This window comes from Arvicanthis niloticus, chromosome 8 (genome assembly GCF_011762505.2).
Source record: "Arvicanthis niloticus isolate mArvNil1 chromosome 8, mArvNil1.pat.X, whole genome shotgun sequence".
Classification (NCBI taxonomy): Eukaryota; Metazoa; Chordata; class Mammalia; order Rodentia; family Muridae; genus Arvicanthis; species Arvicanthis niloticus.
Window position 1 is genome coordinate 37,320,883 of NC_047665.1, and position 19,782 is coordinate 37,340,664.

Sequence of the window (19,782 nt, forward strand, 5' to 3'; positions counted from 1 at the left end):
GGGGAGGGTTGGCTGGTCACCAGAAGAAGCCCTCCAGCCCCATTCATTCAGTTCCTACCCCAGGACCTGGCATGCACAAAGTACTGTGACAGCCTTCCTTTTGGATGTCATCAAAGAGCACACACTGAGGGACAAAGTATAAAATCTCAGTTCTATTTTCTGGCCTAAAGCAATCTTTACTTTGCTGTAATCCTTTAAAAACAAAATCTTTGGAACAATCACTCAATTGCAATGTCCTTTCCTTGCCTTGTACCACTTCATGACCACCTCACTCAGAATAACCCTGTCTTCTCCATTTCAAAATCCTTAAGTCCTTTGTACAAACCACACAAAACCTTCCCACTAAGCAGAGCAGCCTGGCTCTTGCCAGAGAGATGTGTTTACCTTCACCAAAAATGTCATCCTCTTCATCCACCGGAAGCTCCTCAGGGTCAAGGAACTGCATTGTAGGAAGACAGGGAGCTGGAGGCACTCACAATCTAGGACACACGGGAGCTACCTTAGCTCTGAGCAGTCACACTGCCTGGGAGGGGATTTCCTTCCCCACAGTGGATTGCCCAAGCCCTAGGCAGGGCAGCTTCCGCATCGGCTGTGAAGAAACCAGCTTCATTCATAGGAAAAGGCTTCTGAAGCTTTGCAGTGTGAACTCCAGGTGAGGTGATTCTCACCACCGAGAGGAAAGACTTGTTCTGAAGGGGATGCTGATCCAGTTGGATTCAAGCATAGGTATCACTCAGGAAAAGTTTGATAAGTTCTATTTCAAAGCACCAACTTTCATATTTCTTTGAAAGGACGGTAGGCTCTTAGCTTTCCTGCTTATGAATCGCAACACAATGGGTAGCGTTGAAAGAGAGAGGCTCACGTTTCTCATATCTTGCTTTTGCTTCAATGGTAGTTTATCTGAAAGTAAAGCAAGCCTTGTGCTTCACCAAAGCCTGCATTTGGAAGACATGAGCTTCTTTGTTTCCCTCAGCGACAGTTGCGTTTTTTCTCTTTTGTAAACCTCGTGCATTTGAGGGGAACTTTGGAGTAACACTTAAGCCAACCACAGTATTCGCCTAGGCTTTCATTAGCTCTAACAAACCCACATTAGTGAGCAGAAAATCGGTCTGTGTCAAATAATGTCCATTGCATAACATTTACTCATTCTGACACTTAGAACTTTCATCAGTAAAAAGGAACAAAAAAAAAAAAAAAAAAAAAACCCGCCAGTCCCTCCCAAAGGGAGGAGTTAAAGCCCAGTATTCATGTGACCACCAGTGGTTTGCATCACCACCTAGAACTATCTAACAGATTCCAGCAGTGTGTGTGATACTACAACCACATCTGGGGCTTTTCTAGAGTTAGAAGATGCAAATGAAGGTGTCAGTTGAGGAGCTATTGTTCACCCAAAGTGTTTATTTTTAGAGTCTTGTTTGCTGTGTGTTTTTGAAGACTTCCAGTGTTACCTTTTGCGTTGAGAGTTTATTCCTTCTTTCTGTAACTGCTTTGGAATTATGCCAGTTGTTTCCTAGGGGGAATCTTGACAGTAGGACTAGGCAAGTGAAGCAGTTAACCCAGGGGTCAAGAACCATTGAAGATGGACCAGCAGTGCTATTGAGGGCCCATCTATGAACCAGTTCCTATAGGGAGGTCCCCCCAAAGTAGAGGACACTCTGAGTCCTACCGAGATCACTGGTCATCTCATCCAGGGCAGAAACTGCCCTCCAGAGAGAGCCTGGAAATGCTGTGCACTGGGATTGAGCAATGACTGGGGATCGTTTATGGTACATGGTGTCTTGTCTCTTAGGGCAGGAAGCTTCCTGCAAATGGACAGGACAGGCAGGAGGAACTGTCCTGTCCCAAAAGCCAATAGTGTTCACTGGAAAAAAAAAGCAGGAGTCAGACAGCTTGCCCTAGGTCTCCATTGCTTCTGGCCACCCACCTCCTTACCCCAGTTCCTATGTAAATGCTATTTCTGGTGAGCACCTGACTGTGGCTTAGAGTTTTATCTTGTGCAGTTGAGACAAAAGAGAGGATGAGAACTGAGTCGTTCTCAGCCATTGCCTGTGTTCATAGTCTCATCAAGTGTGTCCCACTGACCACCATCCAATGGGTTGAATGAAGAGGAGAAAGTGCACTGCACACCAGCATTCATCTCTCAGCTCTCTGAATGCAGACACATCGGTAACCAGCTGCCTCATGTTTCCACTGCCGTGTCTTCCAGTCATGATGGACTAGATCCTAAAACCCTTTACCCAAATAACCAACCTTCTTTCCTTCCTTCCTTCCTTCTTTCCTTCCATTACTTTTTGCCAGGTGTTTGGTCACAACCATTTGTGTCAACATAACCTCTCCAGGTCTGGTTCCCTACCTCTGAATAAGTGAAATTGTGTCCTTGCAGAACCAGGTACTGGAGTCTTCATGTGACCTTACTTGGGAACAGGGCTTCTGATGGATATAACTGGTGAGGATGAGTGCACATCACAGTACAGTATGGGATCCTGAGCTCATAGTGGGACAGGGGGCCTTAATCCAATATGATCAGCTCTCTTATAACATGAGGACATTTGATGAGAGACATGGAAGAAGAGACTACCACTTGAGGACAAAGGTAGAGATCCATGAATAATACCATAGATTGCCAATAAAGTGTGAGAAGTTAGGGAATAGGCATGGGTGGGCTTTCTCTCTCATCCCTTAGAAGGAGCCATCTCTAATGACATTTGACCTCTGGCTTCCAGGCTCTAGAACTATGCAGCAGTGAGCATCACTGCTTCACCCACCTAGTTCATGGTATTCTGTTATGGCAGGCTCAGCAAACACCTATGCTTACTTGTTTGGCTTGTTTTTAAAGATTAAATAGAATAATTTAACTAAATCAGGACCACACAAGTTATAGTGGTTTGAATACAAATGGCCCTAATAGGCCCATAGGGAGGGGCATTATTAGGAGGTGTGGCCTTAATGGAGTAGGTGTGAATTTGTGGGATGGAGTGTGTCGCTGGGGTGGGCTTTGAGGTCTCAGAAGCTCAAGGCAGGCCTGGTATGTCTTAGTCTCTTTCTGCTGCTTACCAATCCAGATGTAGAACTCTCAGCTACCTCTCCAGCACCACTTGCATGCCACCATGTTTCCTGCCATGATGATAATGAACTAAATTTCTGAACTGTAAGCCAGTCCCAGTTAAAAGTTTTCTTTGTGATCATGGTGTCTCTTCACAGAAATAAAACCCTAAGACAACAGTGCACAGTAAGTTTCTGTTCTAATCTATCCAACTTAAAAGACCCATGGGGCATCTTAGAGCACTCTCAAAGTCCCTAGGGGGATGGAGAATTCACCTTCACTATGCTGTGGTGGTTTTGGTAAGAATGGCCCCATAAGCTCAGATATTTGAATGCTCAGGGTGTAGCACTATTTGAAAGGATTAGAGGGTGGGGATGGGCTTTGAAGTTTCAAAAGCCAAGGCCAGACCTACTGTCTCTCTCTTCCTGCTGCTGTAGATGTTGACACAGAACTCCCAGCTACCTCTCCAGCACCGTTTCTACCTGCATGCCCCCATGCTTCCTGCCATGATAATAATGGAGTAAACCCCTGAAAGTTTAAGCCAGCCTCAAGGAAATGCTTTCTTTTATAAGAGTTGCCGTGAGCATCATGTCTCTTTACAGCAATAGAACAGTGACTAAGACACATGTCCTATATGAACTCTCAGTAACCCTCAGTACTTGAATCAGTTACTTTTCCTGCTGCCATAATAGAATGTTATTCCAGATGGAGACAATGATAGAAACACCGTGAAGGAGGAAATTCCCATTTTGGCTCTCACAGTTCAAAGGGATGCAGTTCATCACAGAGGAGGACAGAAGCCATGATGGTGGGAATGGCTTATATTTGCAGCAGCAGAGTATGATGCGGCCGATTGCATTGTATCAGCAGTGAGAGAGTGTTGTACCAGCTGTGAGGAAGCAGAGGGAACAGCTGGTGTATATCTCGATGTCTCACTGATCCACGTCTGCTGAAGACACACTTCCTAAAGGCCTCACAATTCCCTGCCTCCTCAAACAGTACTACCAGCTGGGGACCAAGCACTCAAATGTGTGAGCCCATGGGAGATATTTTATAACCAAATCATCTTTCCTCCAGTCTCCTTCGCTCCAATTGAGAGGTCTAAAAAATATTTAACAAGATTGGGACAGATGCTACCAAGACTCTCTTGAACGCAGAGATACAGAAAGTATGGGCCTTTGTCTCCAGATTTTACAATCACTCCAGAGAGAAGTTGTATATGTTTGATGGTTAGGTAAGGAGGAAAGTTAATGGAATCCAGATAATGAATTCATGAATGTTATACAAAGTGAAAGAAATCTCATACAACACAAATAGTATGATTGAATTTATATAAATATCTACACGTGGGCAAAAAGGGAAAAGTACATGTGTAAATAATAGCTAACATATATATGCAATGCTGGATATAGTTCTAACCTCATTGGTTTGCTGAATTTTTACACCAAACCTGTATACAGGTATCATTATTATCTGCAACTTAGTTTAAGGTCCAAAGAGTAAAGTGGCTTGCCCAAATCTCGGGTCTGGTAAGTGGTGGAGAGGCTGACATTTGACTCAGGCCTCAGAGTCCACGTTCTTAAATACTATACCATGCTGTCCAGAGTATCTGTAAGGAATAAGGGTAGTGGGCTTCGTTTTCAGCTCCCCAACTGCAAACATTTCAAGTCTTTGCTTACATCTTCCTCTGCCCAGAAGGCCTCTCTTCTCTTGTCTGGTCTTCCATCTTGGGAAATGTCTACTATCCGTGGGGCTTAGTTCAAGAGCTATCTCCTTTACGAACCCCAAATTAGTTACATTGCTGTGACCAAATACCACATAAAAAGCAATGTGAGGGGAGAAGGGAGAGCATATTTGGATTCATGGTTTGTGAGCGATAGTTCATGACGGCAGGGAGGGTATGGTATTCGCAGGCTCCATGGCAGCGGGAGTATGTGGCAGCCGCTTGCTCACATCTCAGTGGACCAGGAAGCAGAGAGGAAGGGACAAGGAGATGGGAAGGACAGGGATACAGATGTACGCTCGTTTCTGTTGAACACTTGACAAAAGTAACTTTAAGAGAGGAAGAGTCATTAGGCATTCAGGGCATTATTTCTGGGAAGTCAAGGCTGGACTTCACAGCTATGTGAAGAGCAGAGAGAAAGTGAGGGCATACAAGCTTGCTTTGCTCAGGCTCCTCTCTACCTGTACACAGTCCACAACCCAAACCCAAGGAATAGCACCACCTATAGTGGTGGGCCTTCCCACCGAACTTAACACAATCAGGAAGAACCGTCACAGGTATGCCCATGGGCCAACCTGATCTAGACAGGCCTGCACTGAGGCTCTCTTCCCAGGTGATTCTAGAGTGTGACAAGTTGAGGACCCAAACTGATATTATTTATTTTATGTTTTTAATTTTTTCCTGTGTTGCTCTGTGGTGCTGTGGTGTGTGTGTGTGTGTATGTGTGTGTGTGTGTGTGTGGTGTGTGTGTGTGTGTGTGTGTGTGTGTGTGTGGGGTGTGTGTGTGTGTGTGTGTGTGTGTATGTACATGTTTGGAAATCTAAATTCTATGTTAGAAATCTTCCACTTTTCTCTTTAAGCCACCTGCTCTCAATTGCATGGCTAGTCTCTCTAGCCATCTTTCTCTGGGGATCTCACACGTTTGCCTTTCCAGGTCGGAAACCCAGTTGTGTGGGTTTAGGGATCTGTACTCTGGCCCCCATGCTTGCGTGGTAAGCATTTTAGCTGCTGAGAACCATATCCCCAACCCACAGTGCCAATCATTCTTATTTTACAATACACTTTTTTATCCTATTTGACATATTGCAATTATGTATTTGATGGAGTACACTGTGACATTTAAATACATGTATCCAGCATGCAGTGATCAGACTGAAGTAATTGCCATTTATTGTCTCAGACATTCGTCATTTCTTTGTGCAGAGGGAGCTGTGACTAAGAAGGAAGGGATAAATCTGAAATGAAAGCAGAAGCCCAAGCTTCTCAGTGGGGCAAACAGCAGTAAAGCAGTCTAAGAGGAGAATAATATAATTTGCTTCCAATCAATGTGAGGATACACCTCAGTCACTTGGATCAAAGGCTGATTGGTCACACGTGAGCTAAGCCTAACTGTAGACTGTCACAAGGCCATAAGCACAGGGACGGGCAACATTTGGGTGCTCTAAACCCTTTGTGTTATGTAAGTCTGATGGCAAACGTGCAAGGCCTGCCTCTTGCCCTGAGAAACTGCTTCCTTCTTGCATTCATTCATTCATTTGGAAAATAATAATGATATATATACATATATATATATATATATATATATATGTATATGTATATGTATATATATATATATTAGGTGCAGTGGGAAGTTCTGAGGTAAAAAAAAAAAATCGGTGCTTGGTGCATCTATACATGACCCAGGAATATTAACAAAAGATTATCATTTTCTGGTATGATGAATCAGGTTGTAATAACCTCAGTCTATAGTTTATTTGTATTTTGTGCATATGTATGTGTCTGTGTGCAGAAGTGTTTTGCCTGCATTATGTATAAATACTATGCGAATTCCTGGTACCTATGGAGATCAGAAGAGGGCATCAGATTCCCTGGGACTGAAGTTCTGGATGGTTGTAAGCACCCATGTGGCTGCGGGGAACCAAACCCAGGTCCTCTACAAGAGCAGCCAGTGCTCTTAACTGCTGGACCATCTCTTCAGCATTTTTGTTTGTTTGTTTTTGTTTCTTTTGAGACAGGGTTTCCCTGTGTAACCCTGGCTGTCCTGGAGCTCACTCTGTAGACCAGGCTGGACTTGAACTCAGAAATCCGCCTGCCTCTGCCTCCCAAGTGCTGGGATTAAAGGCATGCACCACCACTGCTCTGCCAGCAATTTTTTTCAACATTTTATTTTTCAGATTCACCAACTTAAGAGCAGGGGAAAGAAGCTGAACTAAGTTGATGTAAAAGAAGTAGAAAGATGAACAAGGTAGGAGGGAGGAATTGAAAGTGTGGAGTGGCCGGGATCATGGGGGATACTGAGAAGACTGCAGAGCCAGAAATAATCTTCTCTTTTAGTGACTTTGCCAGTAAAAATGCACATAAATGTGTCCAGTTGCAAAGTGCTGTGACCACAAGATCATGGCCACCAACAGTATGGCTGTCCCAGTGTTTCAAAGAGGGGATAACACTTCTCTCCAGGCCTTTGGGGCTTCTTGCTTATTATTCCAAGTTCAGGGAATCTGGACTTTCAGCAGGATTAACTGATTTAGAGATTCAATTCTTGTGGAGACTTTAGAATGTTGCAGGTCCAGAGTCAAATTATCTTGAGCCATCTTCAGTCCTCTTAATAGCCATTTATTGCCCTTCTCTCTTCCTGACCTAGAGACTTTGTGAGCACTAGGAGAACCATTGGGATGTATGTACAAAGCACTAATTTTCCTTAGGAATGTATTCACTGAGCAGAGCATTGGCTTCTCCCAGTCCAAAAGCTAAGAGTCATCACATATTATCTGAGGCTGGAGCCGAGGCTTCTCCACTTGGTTGTAGCCGGTCTTGATGACGATCCCACCAATGAATTTGAAGTGTCTTGATGTATGTCTTTCTTTATTCTGTTACTATAAAAACTTCATGATATTGCTTTCACATTGTATGTGCAGTTTGGGGTAACCTAAATCTCTGTTGCCAGGCCATGATCTCCCATATTTTCTCCAGAATAAACTTCCTTCTTTTTTTTGTCAACAATGGATTTTTTTTTTTCAGTAAGATTACAAGGCAATTGCTCATTGAACAAACCTATTTGTTCCCTAGAAAGGAGAACAACCCATAAAAGCCCCTCAGGAAAGACTGACATTAGGTAAGGTTGGTGAGCTCAGAACTATGGGCTTAGGGTTTGACTGCTTGGAGTGGTTAGTGTTAAACTACTGACTTTTTGTTTGTTTGTTTGTTTGGGGAGGGGTTATTTTATTTTGTTTTGAGACATGGTTTCTCTACGCAGTTCTGGCTGTTCTGAAACTCACTCTGTAGACCAGGCTGGCCTCACAGAGATCCACCTGCCTCTGCCTCTTGAGTGCTGGGAGTACAGGCATGTGCTGACACCACCCAGTGCAACTAGTGACTTTTAAAGATGTAGTAAAATGGCGCTAGTTCTGAGATTTGACAGGACTGGGTTTCAGTCCTGGCTTGGCTTTTGAATGGAGTCTGTAAAATGGAATAATTATCAGTGACTAAGTGAAGGGAGAACTCAGCCCTCTCCCAGGCTATCCCACACTAAAACAATCTTCATCAATACTACTATGTAAACTAAATACTACCTATGCAAGCACAGTGTCAAGAGCCAATCTTGGCCTGCATGCTCTATCTCAATCAGAATATAGTTCCAAAGCTTCTTGCAAAGGCTGATACAACCACTACTGATAATACTGCTCATCTTTCAAGAAAAAGATGAAGGACAGACTCAGAAATGGTAGAGGAAGTCCCAAATATTGAACACAAGGACACTGGGCAGTGACTCAAAGTAAGAAAAAGGAGGAGAAAATAGTGCAGTAATGACTTTGTACATCCAGAAGAAAGGTGGATATGCAGCTGTTTCTAACCCTTCTCCTCATCCTATCTAAAAGACAACTCATAGATCTAAGTGTGCTAACTCTATGACAAAAGGAGCAGAAGGAGAAGAGGGTTGTAAAGGCTCAGAACGTGTATTTGCTCTCGACACTAAGGCCATACTAATCCAAACCGCAGTGTTTATACCCAAGGTAGCCCAATGCTCAGGACAATCACTTAAAGAATAAATTTTAGATTTAGTAAAAGAAAATGTCAAGTTGTACACTAAAAAATATTTAACAATTAAGTTTAAAAAATTAGGCTTCGGTGGTGGAGTGCTTACCTGACATGAGCAGTGCCTAGGACCTTGCCTAGGTCCAATGCCCAGTACCACATACGCGAAAGGTATTGGAGAGATGGCTCAGCATCTAAGAATGCTGTTGTTCTTCCTGTGGACCCGTGTTTGGTTCCCAGCACCCACATCATATTTTCTGTAGCTGTTCCAGGAATCTCGCAAGAAGTTTAAGATAATACATGGTCAATGTATCCAAGATGTTGTTGTAAAAATTAATTTAAAACTTTGTGGGGTAAAATAGGCTAGAAATGCAGATCTAGCAAGCAAAAGAGACCATAACGTACATTTTCAAGTCTCAAAGAGATCTATTTTTATACAAATGATATTTATATATAATTATACTAATATATAATACTTCCCTAGAAATTATATCCTTTGTCACTGTTAAAATTTGTGTTAACAAGTGGTAGATCTCAATTTGATCTCCAGGCCCCATCCCCCCACAGTGGAAGAGGACCAACGCTCACAAGTTGTCCTCTGACCTTCGTACATGCTCCACATACCACCTCTAACACACACACACACACACACACACACACACACACACACACAGAGAGAGAGAGAGAGAGAGAGAGAGAGAGAGAAAATAAATTAATGTAATAAGAAGTTTTAGATATATAAAACATTTCCCCAAATTTTCTTTATGTTTAAAAAAAAAAAAAAAAAAAAAACAGAGACAGTTACAGATCTAACTGCAGCCTTACACTGGGCAAGAGGTGCCCCTTGGGCTCTGCAGCCAGAAAGTGGCATCAGGAGCCCTGAAGACATCAGAGTCCAGAGCTGGGGACTGCAGATGCTGGGCTTAGTAACTTCATTTCTGCCCACAGACTGAGCATCCATAATTGAAAATCACAGATCTGAAATCTCACCCAAATCCCAAACTTCCCCCACTGAGCAGCAAGGAAACAAGAATTCAGAATTCAGGACTTAAACATCATAATGTTTTGAAAACTCTATTTTTTTTCACATTTATGTATTTGTTTGTGCAGGGGTAGGTAAGGTATGGGTGGTGGGAGGGGACCAAAGTGGAGGGCAACTTTCAGTAGTTGGTTCTCTCCTTCCACCAGGTGGATCCTGGGGATGAAGCACAGGTTCTCATTGTTGGCAGCAAGTACTTTTATCTCTGAAGCCATCTCATCAGTCCAAGGAGACATCCTCCTTGTGTGACCCTTCTTCAATATTTGTATCTTTTTTTATCTTCAAATGTGAATATTTTCTTTTTTTTATTGGATATTTTATTTACATCTCAGATGCCATCCCATTTCCCCTCCCTAGAAAACCCCTATCCCATGCTCCCTTTTCCTTTTTGCTTTTATACAATTTTTAAAATGTTAATCAAAGGCTTTATAAGTTTCTTAATGCTCAATCAGAAGTGTAACCCAATACCCAACCTAGATATATCAACTATCTTTGACTGGTGGAGACACGTGAACATCTGCCTTCATGCCCCCCCCCTTCTCTCTCTCATCACCTAGCTTCTCCTCTCCTTCATCTTCTCCTCTCCTTACTCCATCTCTTCCTCTCGGTACTCCTTCCCCCTTAGCTCCTCCTACATATCACCCTTCTGTTAAAATAAAACTTTTCTCTCAAAATACAATTAGAGCATAATTATGCCTATTTGTACCAGTGAGGTACAAGATAGTCCTAATACCCAGTCCATCATTTTGTTGACTAACCAGAACCTCTGTCATCTCTCCTAACTAAAACACTTAGTTTTGAATCTGGCTTTTTTCTTGGCTTTAGAATGAATGTCAGCTGAAAACCATCCACTCAGATCTTTTCTCTCAAAGTAAATAGCCAGGATTGGCTATGAGACTATATGTCTTGAACCATGTCAGAAATCCAGAATGACTGAGTTAACTGAAATTATGGAAAGCACTAAGCATAGCTTCTAAAACTTAGCCAATTTACAGAGACCGCTGAACACGTGGACAGTCCCTATACTACCGGAACATTGGAGTATCACATCTTCAGCCTTCTGGCCCAGAATCATCTGACAGACCTTAGTGATACAGAATTATTAAGGGCTGATTACTCTGTCTAGGCAGATGTAATCAGTCGACTATTCTGCAAGTGTGTTCTTTTCTGGACACTAATTTGTCTGTAGATGGAAAGAGGCAATTCTTGCCTCAATATTTGTATCTTAAGGACCTCTGATATGCTGAGGACAGAAAAATAACCTGAAGGAAAAATTTTAATTTTTCAAAGATTCCAAAGAAGAGACTTGAGAGATGGTCCAGCAGTTAAGTTCTTCCTGCTCTCACATGAGGACCCAGGTTTGATCCCTGGCACCCACTCGGAGTGGCTCACCCTGTAATTTGGCTTCCCAAAGCACAGCAACCCCAACACACACATCTGTCTCTCTCTCTCTCTCTCTCTCTCTCTCTCTCTCTCTCTCTCTCTCTCTCTCTCTCTCTCTCTCACACACACACACACACACATCCCACACAGGAGTAAAAAACAAATGTAAAAACAACACCTACACCGCGGCCCCAGATTCCATGGAAGAAAATAATATTCCTCTTTTGAAAAGGAAATATTTCCAGATTGCATCAGGTTATTTCAGATTCTGTTGTAGGAGGTCTAGAAACACTCCTTTATTTGAAATGTCCAGCGTTTCAGAACCCCCAGTTCTCCGTGCCTATCATTGCTGATGCCAGGAGGGGGCTGCAGACAAAGCCCACCACTCTTGCCACATTCACACTGTCAGTCTTGGGCTCCCTGCTCACTGGATGTGCCCTAAACCTGCTACATCCAACACTTGCAGACAGCTGAGAGGGCTGAGTTGCTTTGTCGTGGAGAAAATGGAGCATTGCAGACTGAGAAACCTCCATCCTCCCTGACCTTGCACATTGACAGGCTGAAGGGCACAACGGTGAGGGGGTGAGCACTGCGGGTGTGGCTCAGCTGGAGAAACAGGGATGAAGCCCTGGATGATCCCCGGCACACATAAACCAGCCTTGGGGTTCACCCCTGTAATCCTAGCACTCAGGAGGCGGAGGCAGAAAGATCAGAAGTATAACTACATAACAGCGTTCTAAGCCAACCTGGGATACACGAGCCTGGCTTGAAAAATAGAACAAAATAAAAAGAAAGTAGCAATTAAAAGATAAACACCAAACTAAAGAGACTGTGTCCCAGCAATATGGAGGCCTTGCCCTGAGGAAGAGGCCCCATGACCCCTGACTCTGCCCTCTTAATGTTCCCTGCCTTGCCTTAGGTTGGCAGCAAGTTTTCAGCTTCCAAGAACCAGAGCAACAAAAGCTGGTCTCCTCCCAGAAAACAGTGTCAGCCCCAAGCCACCAGGCTGGTGGGGTGGGCAGGTGCTCTGTCCTCCTATTCTTCCTGTGTCAGACAGCAACTCTAGCAATGAAAGGAGCTTCTTCAAATGAAAACTAAGGAACTCATAACCAGTGGAGGGAGAGGGAGAGGAAATAGAAGGAAGGAGAGAGGAGGGAGAGGGAAGGAAGAGAAGAGGAAGGGGGAAAGGAAAGGGAGGAGGAAAAGGAAAAGAAGGGAGAGAGGACGGAAAGGGGAGGGCGGGAGAAGGGAGAGGGGAGAGAGGAGGAGGGATGAAGAGGGAGAGGGGAAGGAAATTATGGTCGTAGTGCCAGCTAGTTAGGTCCCTGCCAGGCCTTGGAGAAAGCTTTCAGGCTGGAATTTCCCCGGGGTTGCTTCCTCCCCTGCTGACCCTGTCCCCGGAAGGTTAGGTGCAGGAAAGAGTCTATTTTCACTTACTCTAACATTTAGAAGAAAATTCTCCTTTTAAATATGAGCTCAGGTTACTATTGAAAAAACGTTATTGTGCTGAAGCCTTTGCCGCGTGGCCGCTGCCCTGGCCCCGCCCTGGCCCCGCCCTGGCCCCGCCCTAGGCTCCCTCTCAGGCTGGTCTCTGATTTCTGACAGCTGACAGGAATCAACACAACAAAGGTGGTTTCATCTCAGCAAAACAAAACCTCTCTTTCCTAGAAGCGAGTGCCACCCATCCTCTAGGAGGCCACAAACAGCTGAACGCGCTGAACCGAGGTTCATAAACAAGGGTGTAAACCCGAGAACAGGCAGGGGGCTGGGCCAGAAGGAAAAAGCAAGAAGGAAAAAACAACTGCGTTCTAAAGTGAGAGAGGGCAGAAGGCCATAGAAACCAAGACTGTAAAATCAAAACTCTAACAACACCATACAAGGTGGGAGGTGTTCTGTCGTTGTTATTGTAGATTTATTTATTTTTCTTATTTTTTTGAGACAGGGTCTCATTCCTAGGATAGCCTGGAACTCACTAATTAGACTGGGATGGAATCCTCCTGCCTCAGCCATCCAAGTACAGGGATCACAAATGTAAGCCAACATATCCACATGGATTTACTACTGAGTTTAGAATTCTCCCCAAATCCATACCTGATGTTAGCACTTTGTTTAGGCTCAGCCCCATAGTTACCTGGCAACAGCCAGGTGTGCCTCATGACTCACTATAAAGGGGCTGTTTGCCTCCCCCCCTCCCCCCTCCCCCCCCTCTCTCTCCTGCACTGTCCTGCTTCTGCTCCTCCATTCTCCCCATTCCCCTCCCCCCTCTCTCTCCACGTGCTCATGGTTGGCCTCTACTCCTCTAAGCTCTCTCTTTGCCTTTCTGTCTATACTACCTCAACTCCCCTCCCCAAGCTTTATTCTACTCTATACTGTCTTGCCCTGGTCCCTCAGGGGGAAGGGATATCTCATATCTCGGGCTGGCAGACACACTGCCTTACCCCACACCTGACTGCACATCCACCAAACATATTCCTTTTCTCCTTTTCTTTTTATAAAACACAACACCTGAGAGTTTTGAACCTGGCTATTAGCCTCACATTTTACAATGCAAGGGGTGGAGAGTGTTGTCCTTGGTGCAAGACACTCCTCCATGTCACTGCTTGGGAGGGCCTCAGTGCTTTTCAGGAAACCTTGAAGTAAGGTTTGTTGGAATAGATTGGGCCAGCTTCCTGAGGATTAGATTCTGCCAAAAAATAAACCAGGAAAGCAGGAGAAGAAGGAGCTGGCACACATAAAGAGGAGGTGCTGTGCCTCCAGCGGAGACTTGTCAGACACCAGCTGTGCACTTTCTAACATCCTAGAGACTTGTAGCAGGAACGCCAGCGGGGGTGTCACAAAGCATCCGAGGTGAAGGAGAGGGGCCTTGCAGAGACCACACACAACTTAGCCAGTGTTCCTAAGCTCCCATGCTCTTGGGGGCAAGCTCAGGAGGTGGCGTCCACAGCCTGGAAGAGTGGCTGCATTTTCTGGGCTCCTCTAGAGACTCATAGAATACTACAAAAGAAGGAGAGGCTCAAACATCATGGCTGAAGAGAAGGAGGCAGCAGCTGGGCCGCTGTGCAGCCAGTCTTTGTACTCCATGCTGCACACCCAAGATATGACCCCATGTCAATGCCAAACAGCCTGCTTCCGGCAGCACTCTGCGGCCTGAGAGATGTTATTTATAGACTGGTACAATTTCCCTGATGTTAGAACCAGGGTGCTGAGTGCCAGTTTTTCTTGGAATGGCTCTGGAAGCTTGTCTCTCACTGGGTGGTGTCTGATAAAGACCTTGTGCCGATATAATCTGATAAACAGTCCTGCTCAGTTCTTGTTCCGAGCTCAGTTCTTGTTCCGACTGGATGACTATGAAGGAGTGAGTTGACAAGGCCTGCCTTAGAAGAGAAATACTTTCTGCTTGGTTTTGTTTTGGTTTTAAATACAGGGTCCTACCTTGTAGTTCTGGCTGAATTAGTATTGCTTGTGTAGACCAGGCTAGCCTTGAGTTTACGGCAATCTTCCTGCCTCAAGTGCTGAGAGTACAGGTTTGCACCACCGTGCTAGCCCAAATAATTTTTTGGGGTTTTTGTTTATTTGTTGTTGTGCTCAGGATTGACCCAGGACCTCATGCATGCATACAAGGCAAATACCTTCCTGCTGACATCTGTCTCCATGCCCTGAAACCAGCCTTCTCTTTTGCTCTCCTCTTGGGAAAATGTGGGTCTTGAATTTGATGGTGCATTCCTGGGTCCTGGGTACTTTATGAGGATGATATTAAGGTGGATAAAAGAACATGCTTTCCTAAGGACACAGGGATACACAGTCCTTGATTTTCTGGCTTCTTTTGAGGTAAGGAAGGAAACCCATTTTACTGATACATTCAGGACAAGAAAACTGGGTGACAGGGTACATGTCTTATGGCAGCATCATTAAAATAAGCCAGCACATTTCTCAGATGACGGAAACTGCAGAGGCTTCCTACAGACATGACTGAACCACTCCATCTACATGAAAGGAAAATAAATTCGGGCGCAAAACCCAAAGGACAGGCATTCTATGTCAGAGCAGGTACAGCTCGGTGCTCAGGGCTTGCTGCTTGGTCTTGGGCTCTCAATTTTCCTACTTTCTTTGCTAATCCCTGCAGTCTTAGAACTAAGATTCATGGCCTAGCCATGACAGTGGACCCAAAACTCTAGGTCTCATCTCTCGGTTTGGAAGGCAATCTACCCACTCTAGTGTTAGGCCTATAAGACAAGACTATTTGAGACTCTCACTGGAGGCCCGATGCTAGCCAATCTTCACAGACATTTTCCAGATGAATAAGCCATTAGTTCCTAGACATTCTCTGAGGATCACCAGACACTTTAGGAAGGTCACATCAAGGAGGGATGACATCTAAGAGAGAGATGGCCACCAAACCATAGATCAGGATGGTTGGGAACATTCTTTACATAATAAACCTTATCACACTGTTCCAACCTTGTGTGGATGGTCCATCATCACACAGGGCCTGACACAGAGAGTTCCAATGGAAAGATGTACTTCTAATTAGTCATCCTCTGTGTCCATAGAAACTGGATCCTGGACCCTTTGGGAAACCAATCCCATGAGTGCTCTTGTGTCTTCTATATATTAATTGCACATAACCAGCACCAACTTCTCTATAGTATAACTACCCCTAAGTCACTTATAACACAGAATAACAAAAATGCTACATGAATACTGTATTATCTGGGGAATAGTGGCAAGAAAAGATTGCACATATTCAATGCAGATGCAATTTGCATTTCAAGTATATTTCTTTCTCCCGTGTTTATATGTGTGTGTTATACATGCAGATGTGTATATATGTATTAGCATGTGGTGGGAGCCATATGTATGTATGTATGTATGTATGTATGTATGTGTGTGGAGAGCAGAGATTGGTGTAGGGAATCATCCTTGTTGGCTCCTCTACCTTACTCACTGGGGAAGGGTCTTTCAATCAAACCCAGACTCTCAAGGAAACCCAGAGCTTATGGGTATGTCTTCTCTTGGTCGCCAGCTTACTCTGGGGAATCTCCTATCTCTTACTTTCTGAGGCTGAGATCACATGCAGGCCACCACATTCACATGGTATTTACATGTGTTTCTGGGGATCTGAACTCTCATTCTCACACACAGGATTTGCTGGCAAGTGTTTAACCATGGGGGCAGTTCTCCAGTCTCACAAATATTTTATTCATCCATCCATCCATCCATCCATCCATCCATCCATCCATCCATCATCCATCCATCCATCCATCCATCATCCATCCATCCATCCATCCATCCATCCATCTATCTTCTAAGAATCAGAGCATGCATATAGGATACAGAAGACACAGGATACAGAGGACCGAGGATATAGGATATAGAGGTTGTACCACCCTGGGTCCTGATGCAAAAAGGCTGAACAGACATGTTCTCATGCTAATCAATCATCCAACACAGGAGTTGATATGATTTTGTCTGCCAAACATGGGACTAGGAACCTTCAAAGTTTATTGACAAAGATATTTCTCCCGGGAAAGGACATTGAAAGCAGCTTACTAAAGAATTTTAAACATGTTTGTAGTGATAATACATGCTTCTCTGCCATCTTCTTTCCAGTCTTTGCTGTTGTTTTGGGATTCTGCCTCATTTTTCATTTTCCTACATTTTGATGTAACAAAAGGAAACTAGACCAAGTATGGAGCACAAACCTAAAATTCCACCGTCTGGGAGACTGCGGTAAGGAGATCTTGAGTTTGAGGCTGTCCTGGGCTACACAGTGAGACCCTGTTTCAAAATGTGTTTTAGCTGCTTATAGTGGCTCATGTCTATAATCCCAACATTCAGGGGGCTGAGGCAAGAGGATTGTCATGTGTTCAAGAACAGCCTGGGCTACACAGTGAGTTTTAAAGCTAGCCTGGGATACATAACAAAACCTCCTTTAAAAAAAAAAAACAAGAACAAAAACTGTTTAATGTGTACATATGCCTATATGTACATATATGTATATCAGTTATATATATACTGATATATATATATATATATTTATATATACAAATATATATATTTACATGTTTTCAATGATGGGGATAAAAACTAGAGCTTTATGCATGCTAGGTGAGTGTTCTACCACTGAGCCACATTCCTAGCCCTGAAAACGTTCAATGCTTAATAGACACATACATTACAAAGGCTCTGAAGAAATATTGTTCATAAGCACTCATACAAAATTTTGGTGGTAATTACTTCCAGCTTTGGCTTTGGCAGTTTCTGAGCATAATTTCCACTGGTCTTCTGTGTACAGTCAGTAGCTTGGAGGGCACAGTCTAGTTCTCTTTTCTGCACGGCACTGGAAAGGGGGCACATGGGAACGGAACTTGTGGTGAAGGCCACCTTGCCACAAAGTGACCCCGCCCTGCCTACCTTCCTCTGGATCTACTAGTAAATACATCGTGTATGGTAAATAGAGATTCTGCAGTGGGCATTGCCACACTGCTATCTCTAATGGAATGAACCGGATTGTAAAATTTACACCTCTTTTGAAATGTGATGAAGCAACAGAGTTCAGAAATAGGAAGCACACACTCACTGGGCCACATCGTGCTCTTTTGCACAATGTGCAGGAGCCAACATGAGAAAGCAGCAGCAAAGGAAACGGCACAGCTGAGGCTGCAGCCCGTGTGGTCGGCAAGGTGCGGGCAGGAGTGATGCCCCACCCTCCCAGCATCCTCTTGTTGTCACTCTTGACCCAAGTCAACCGTGCATTATTCTTTTTACCATCCTTTCAGCATCCATTGGGTGCCCATCCCTGGAATCCAATGACGATACAGACTCTGAATGACATGCTGATGTAGACTAAAGAGGAGTTCTGACCAGGGGCCCTGATTTGCAATGTGTACAGATGCTTATAGCATGCATAGGCTCTCCATTAATTTTGAAGTAACCCGGCCTTGCTGAACACAAATCTGAGTAGGGGTGTACAGTAGCTCACCACTTGATGGTGTCTCTACCATTGCACTTTACAATGGCAATATTAATGCCAATGAAGGTGCACTTTGTATGAGAAACAGGAATACTCAGCTCTTGTTTTTGGTTCCAGTGTAGTAAGTGGAGACTGATGGGTGTCAGATGTTATGTAGCGTTGTTTTAAATCTTATTTATTTAATTCTACATTTATAGAATTTAATTTTCAATCATGGCTATTTTAACAAATGAGCTCACACTATTTCTTTAATTTGAATAGTTGCCCCTTATAAGTAGTTCTGGACAGGAATCCAGAATTGTAGTGGACAAAGATAGAGCATGAGGTCCTCTCTTTGAAAGCTTTAAGAAGACATATGACCAAGGTAAAAAATAGTAGTCATAGAGTTGATGTCGGTGTGTAGTGAGAAGGAATCCTGGACTTAACTGACGTTCGTTGGTGATTCAGTTGCTTCATCTTCCCATCCCCCATTTCATACTGAAAGCTCTAACGCCCCAGTTATGGCTATATCTGGAGTATGAAAGTAAAGTTAAATGAAGTCCTAAGGCTGTGGCCCTGATCTAATGCAATTAGTGTCCTTGTAAAAAGATATGCCAAAGATCTCTGTCATTTTCTAAATGCATACACCAGGAAGTAAGGCAGCTGAGGGCAAGAAAGGAGGCCTCACCAGAATCCTCTGTGATGTGTTTCAGTTCATGTGATGCCAAAATATGGCACTCTGTCATTTAAGGAAACAGCTCAGTCTGAAAAAGATGAGTTCTGGTTGGTAAAACAGATTGTGACAGGGATTGCCCAGCATGTGTGGAAGCTCTAGCTATAACACCCAGTACTGAAAAATCAACCAACCAACCAACCAACCAACCAACCAACCAACCAAACACAAACCTGCAGTTCTACCAGTCTAACTGGGAATAGTGGCTCTTGGCTGTAACTCCATAACTCAGGAGGACTGCCTTGAGTTTGAGGCCAGCCTGAGCTACAAGTTCCAGGTCAGCCTGGTCCAGAGAGTAAGACCTTTTCTCAACAACAACAACAACAACAACAACAACAACAACAACAATGGTGAACTGGGTCTGTCTCATCTTCTCCTCATCCTTCTTCCGTCTCCAAAGCCAACATAAAACCCCCACTGAGAAGTCCATTCTTTGCAATAGAAGGAATGTTCTTGTTTCTACAGACACAGAGAAACTCAACACTCAGCTGCCCCAGCTCACAGTGTAAATCAGACTGCTCTTATCCAATCACCTCTTTGTCCAGCTCTTCAGCAGCCTGTAGCTAAGTATGTACAGATTTTTCTGTTTTAGGGCAAAGAGTTTTCATTCCTGAAAACCTTCTTGTCCTGTAGGGCTTATATCAAGTTCATTTGAATGTTTTTCTCTAGTTATTCTGTCTCTTTAAACAGAGGTCTCAGCTATGAACTTAAACAAGATGGGAGGGAAGAAAGGATATCTTCCACCTGAAGCCTTGATCTTGGATTAGAACGTTAAGCATCACGAAGAATAAAGCTGTGCTGTTTAACTTGCCCAGGCAGTGGCTATATTCTTATGATAGCCTTATATAGTTATGACAGAGGGCCAGAATGAAATGCC

At 43.9% G+C, this 19,782-nt stretch overlaps 1 protein-coding gene across 6 annotated transcripts in view; it reads right to left on the reverse strand.

The window, feature by feature from the left end:
- The window catches only part of Ripor2 (RHO family interacting cell polarization regulator 2), a 219,954-nt gene that overhangs the window by 117,437 nt on the left and 82,735 nt on the right, over positions 1-19,782 (reverse strand). The window contains exon 1 of one of the 6 annotated variants that reach the window (XM_076939228.1): positions 385-534. The exons of the other annotated variants lie outside the window; for them this stretch is intronic. Within the exon in view, the coding sequence (XP_076795343.1) occupies positions 385-445 (61 nt within the window). The 5' untranslated portion in view covers positions 446-534. Of the gene's footprint in view, positions 1-384; positions 535-19,782 lie in introns of those variants that run through there. 6 annotated transcript variants of the gene reach the window in all.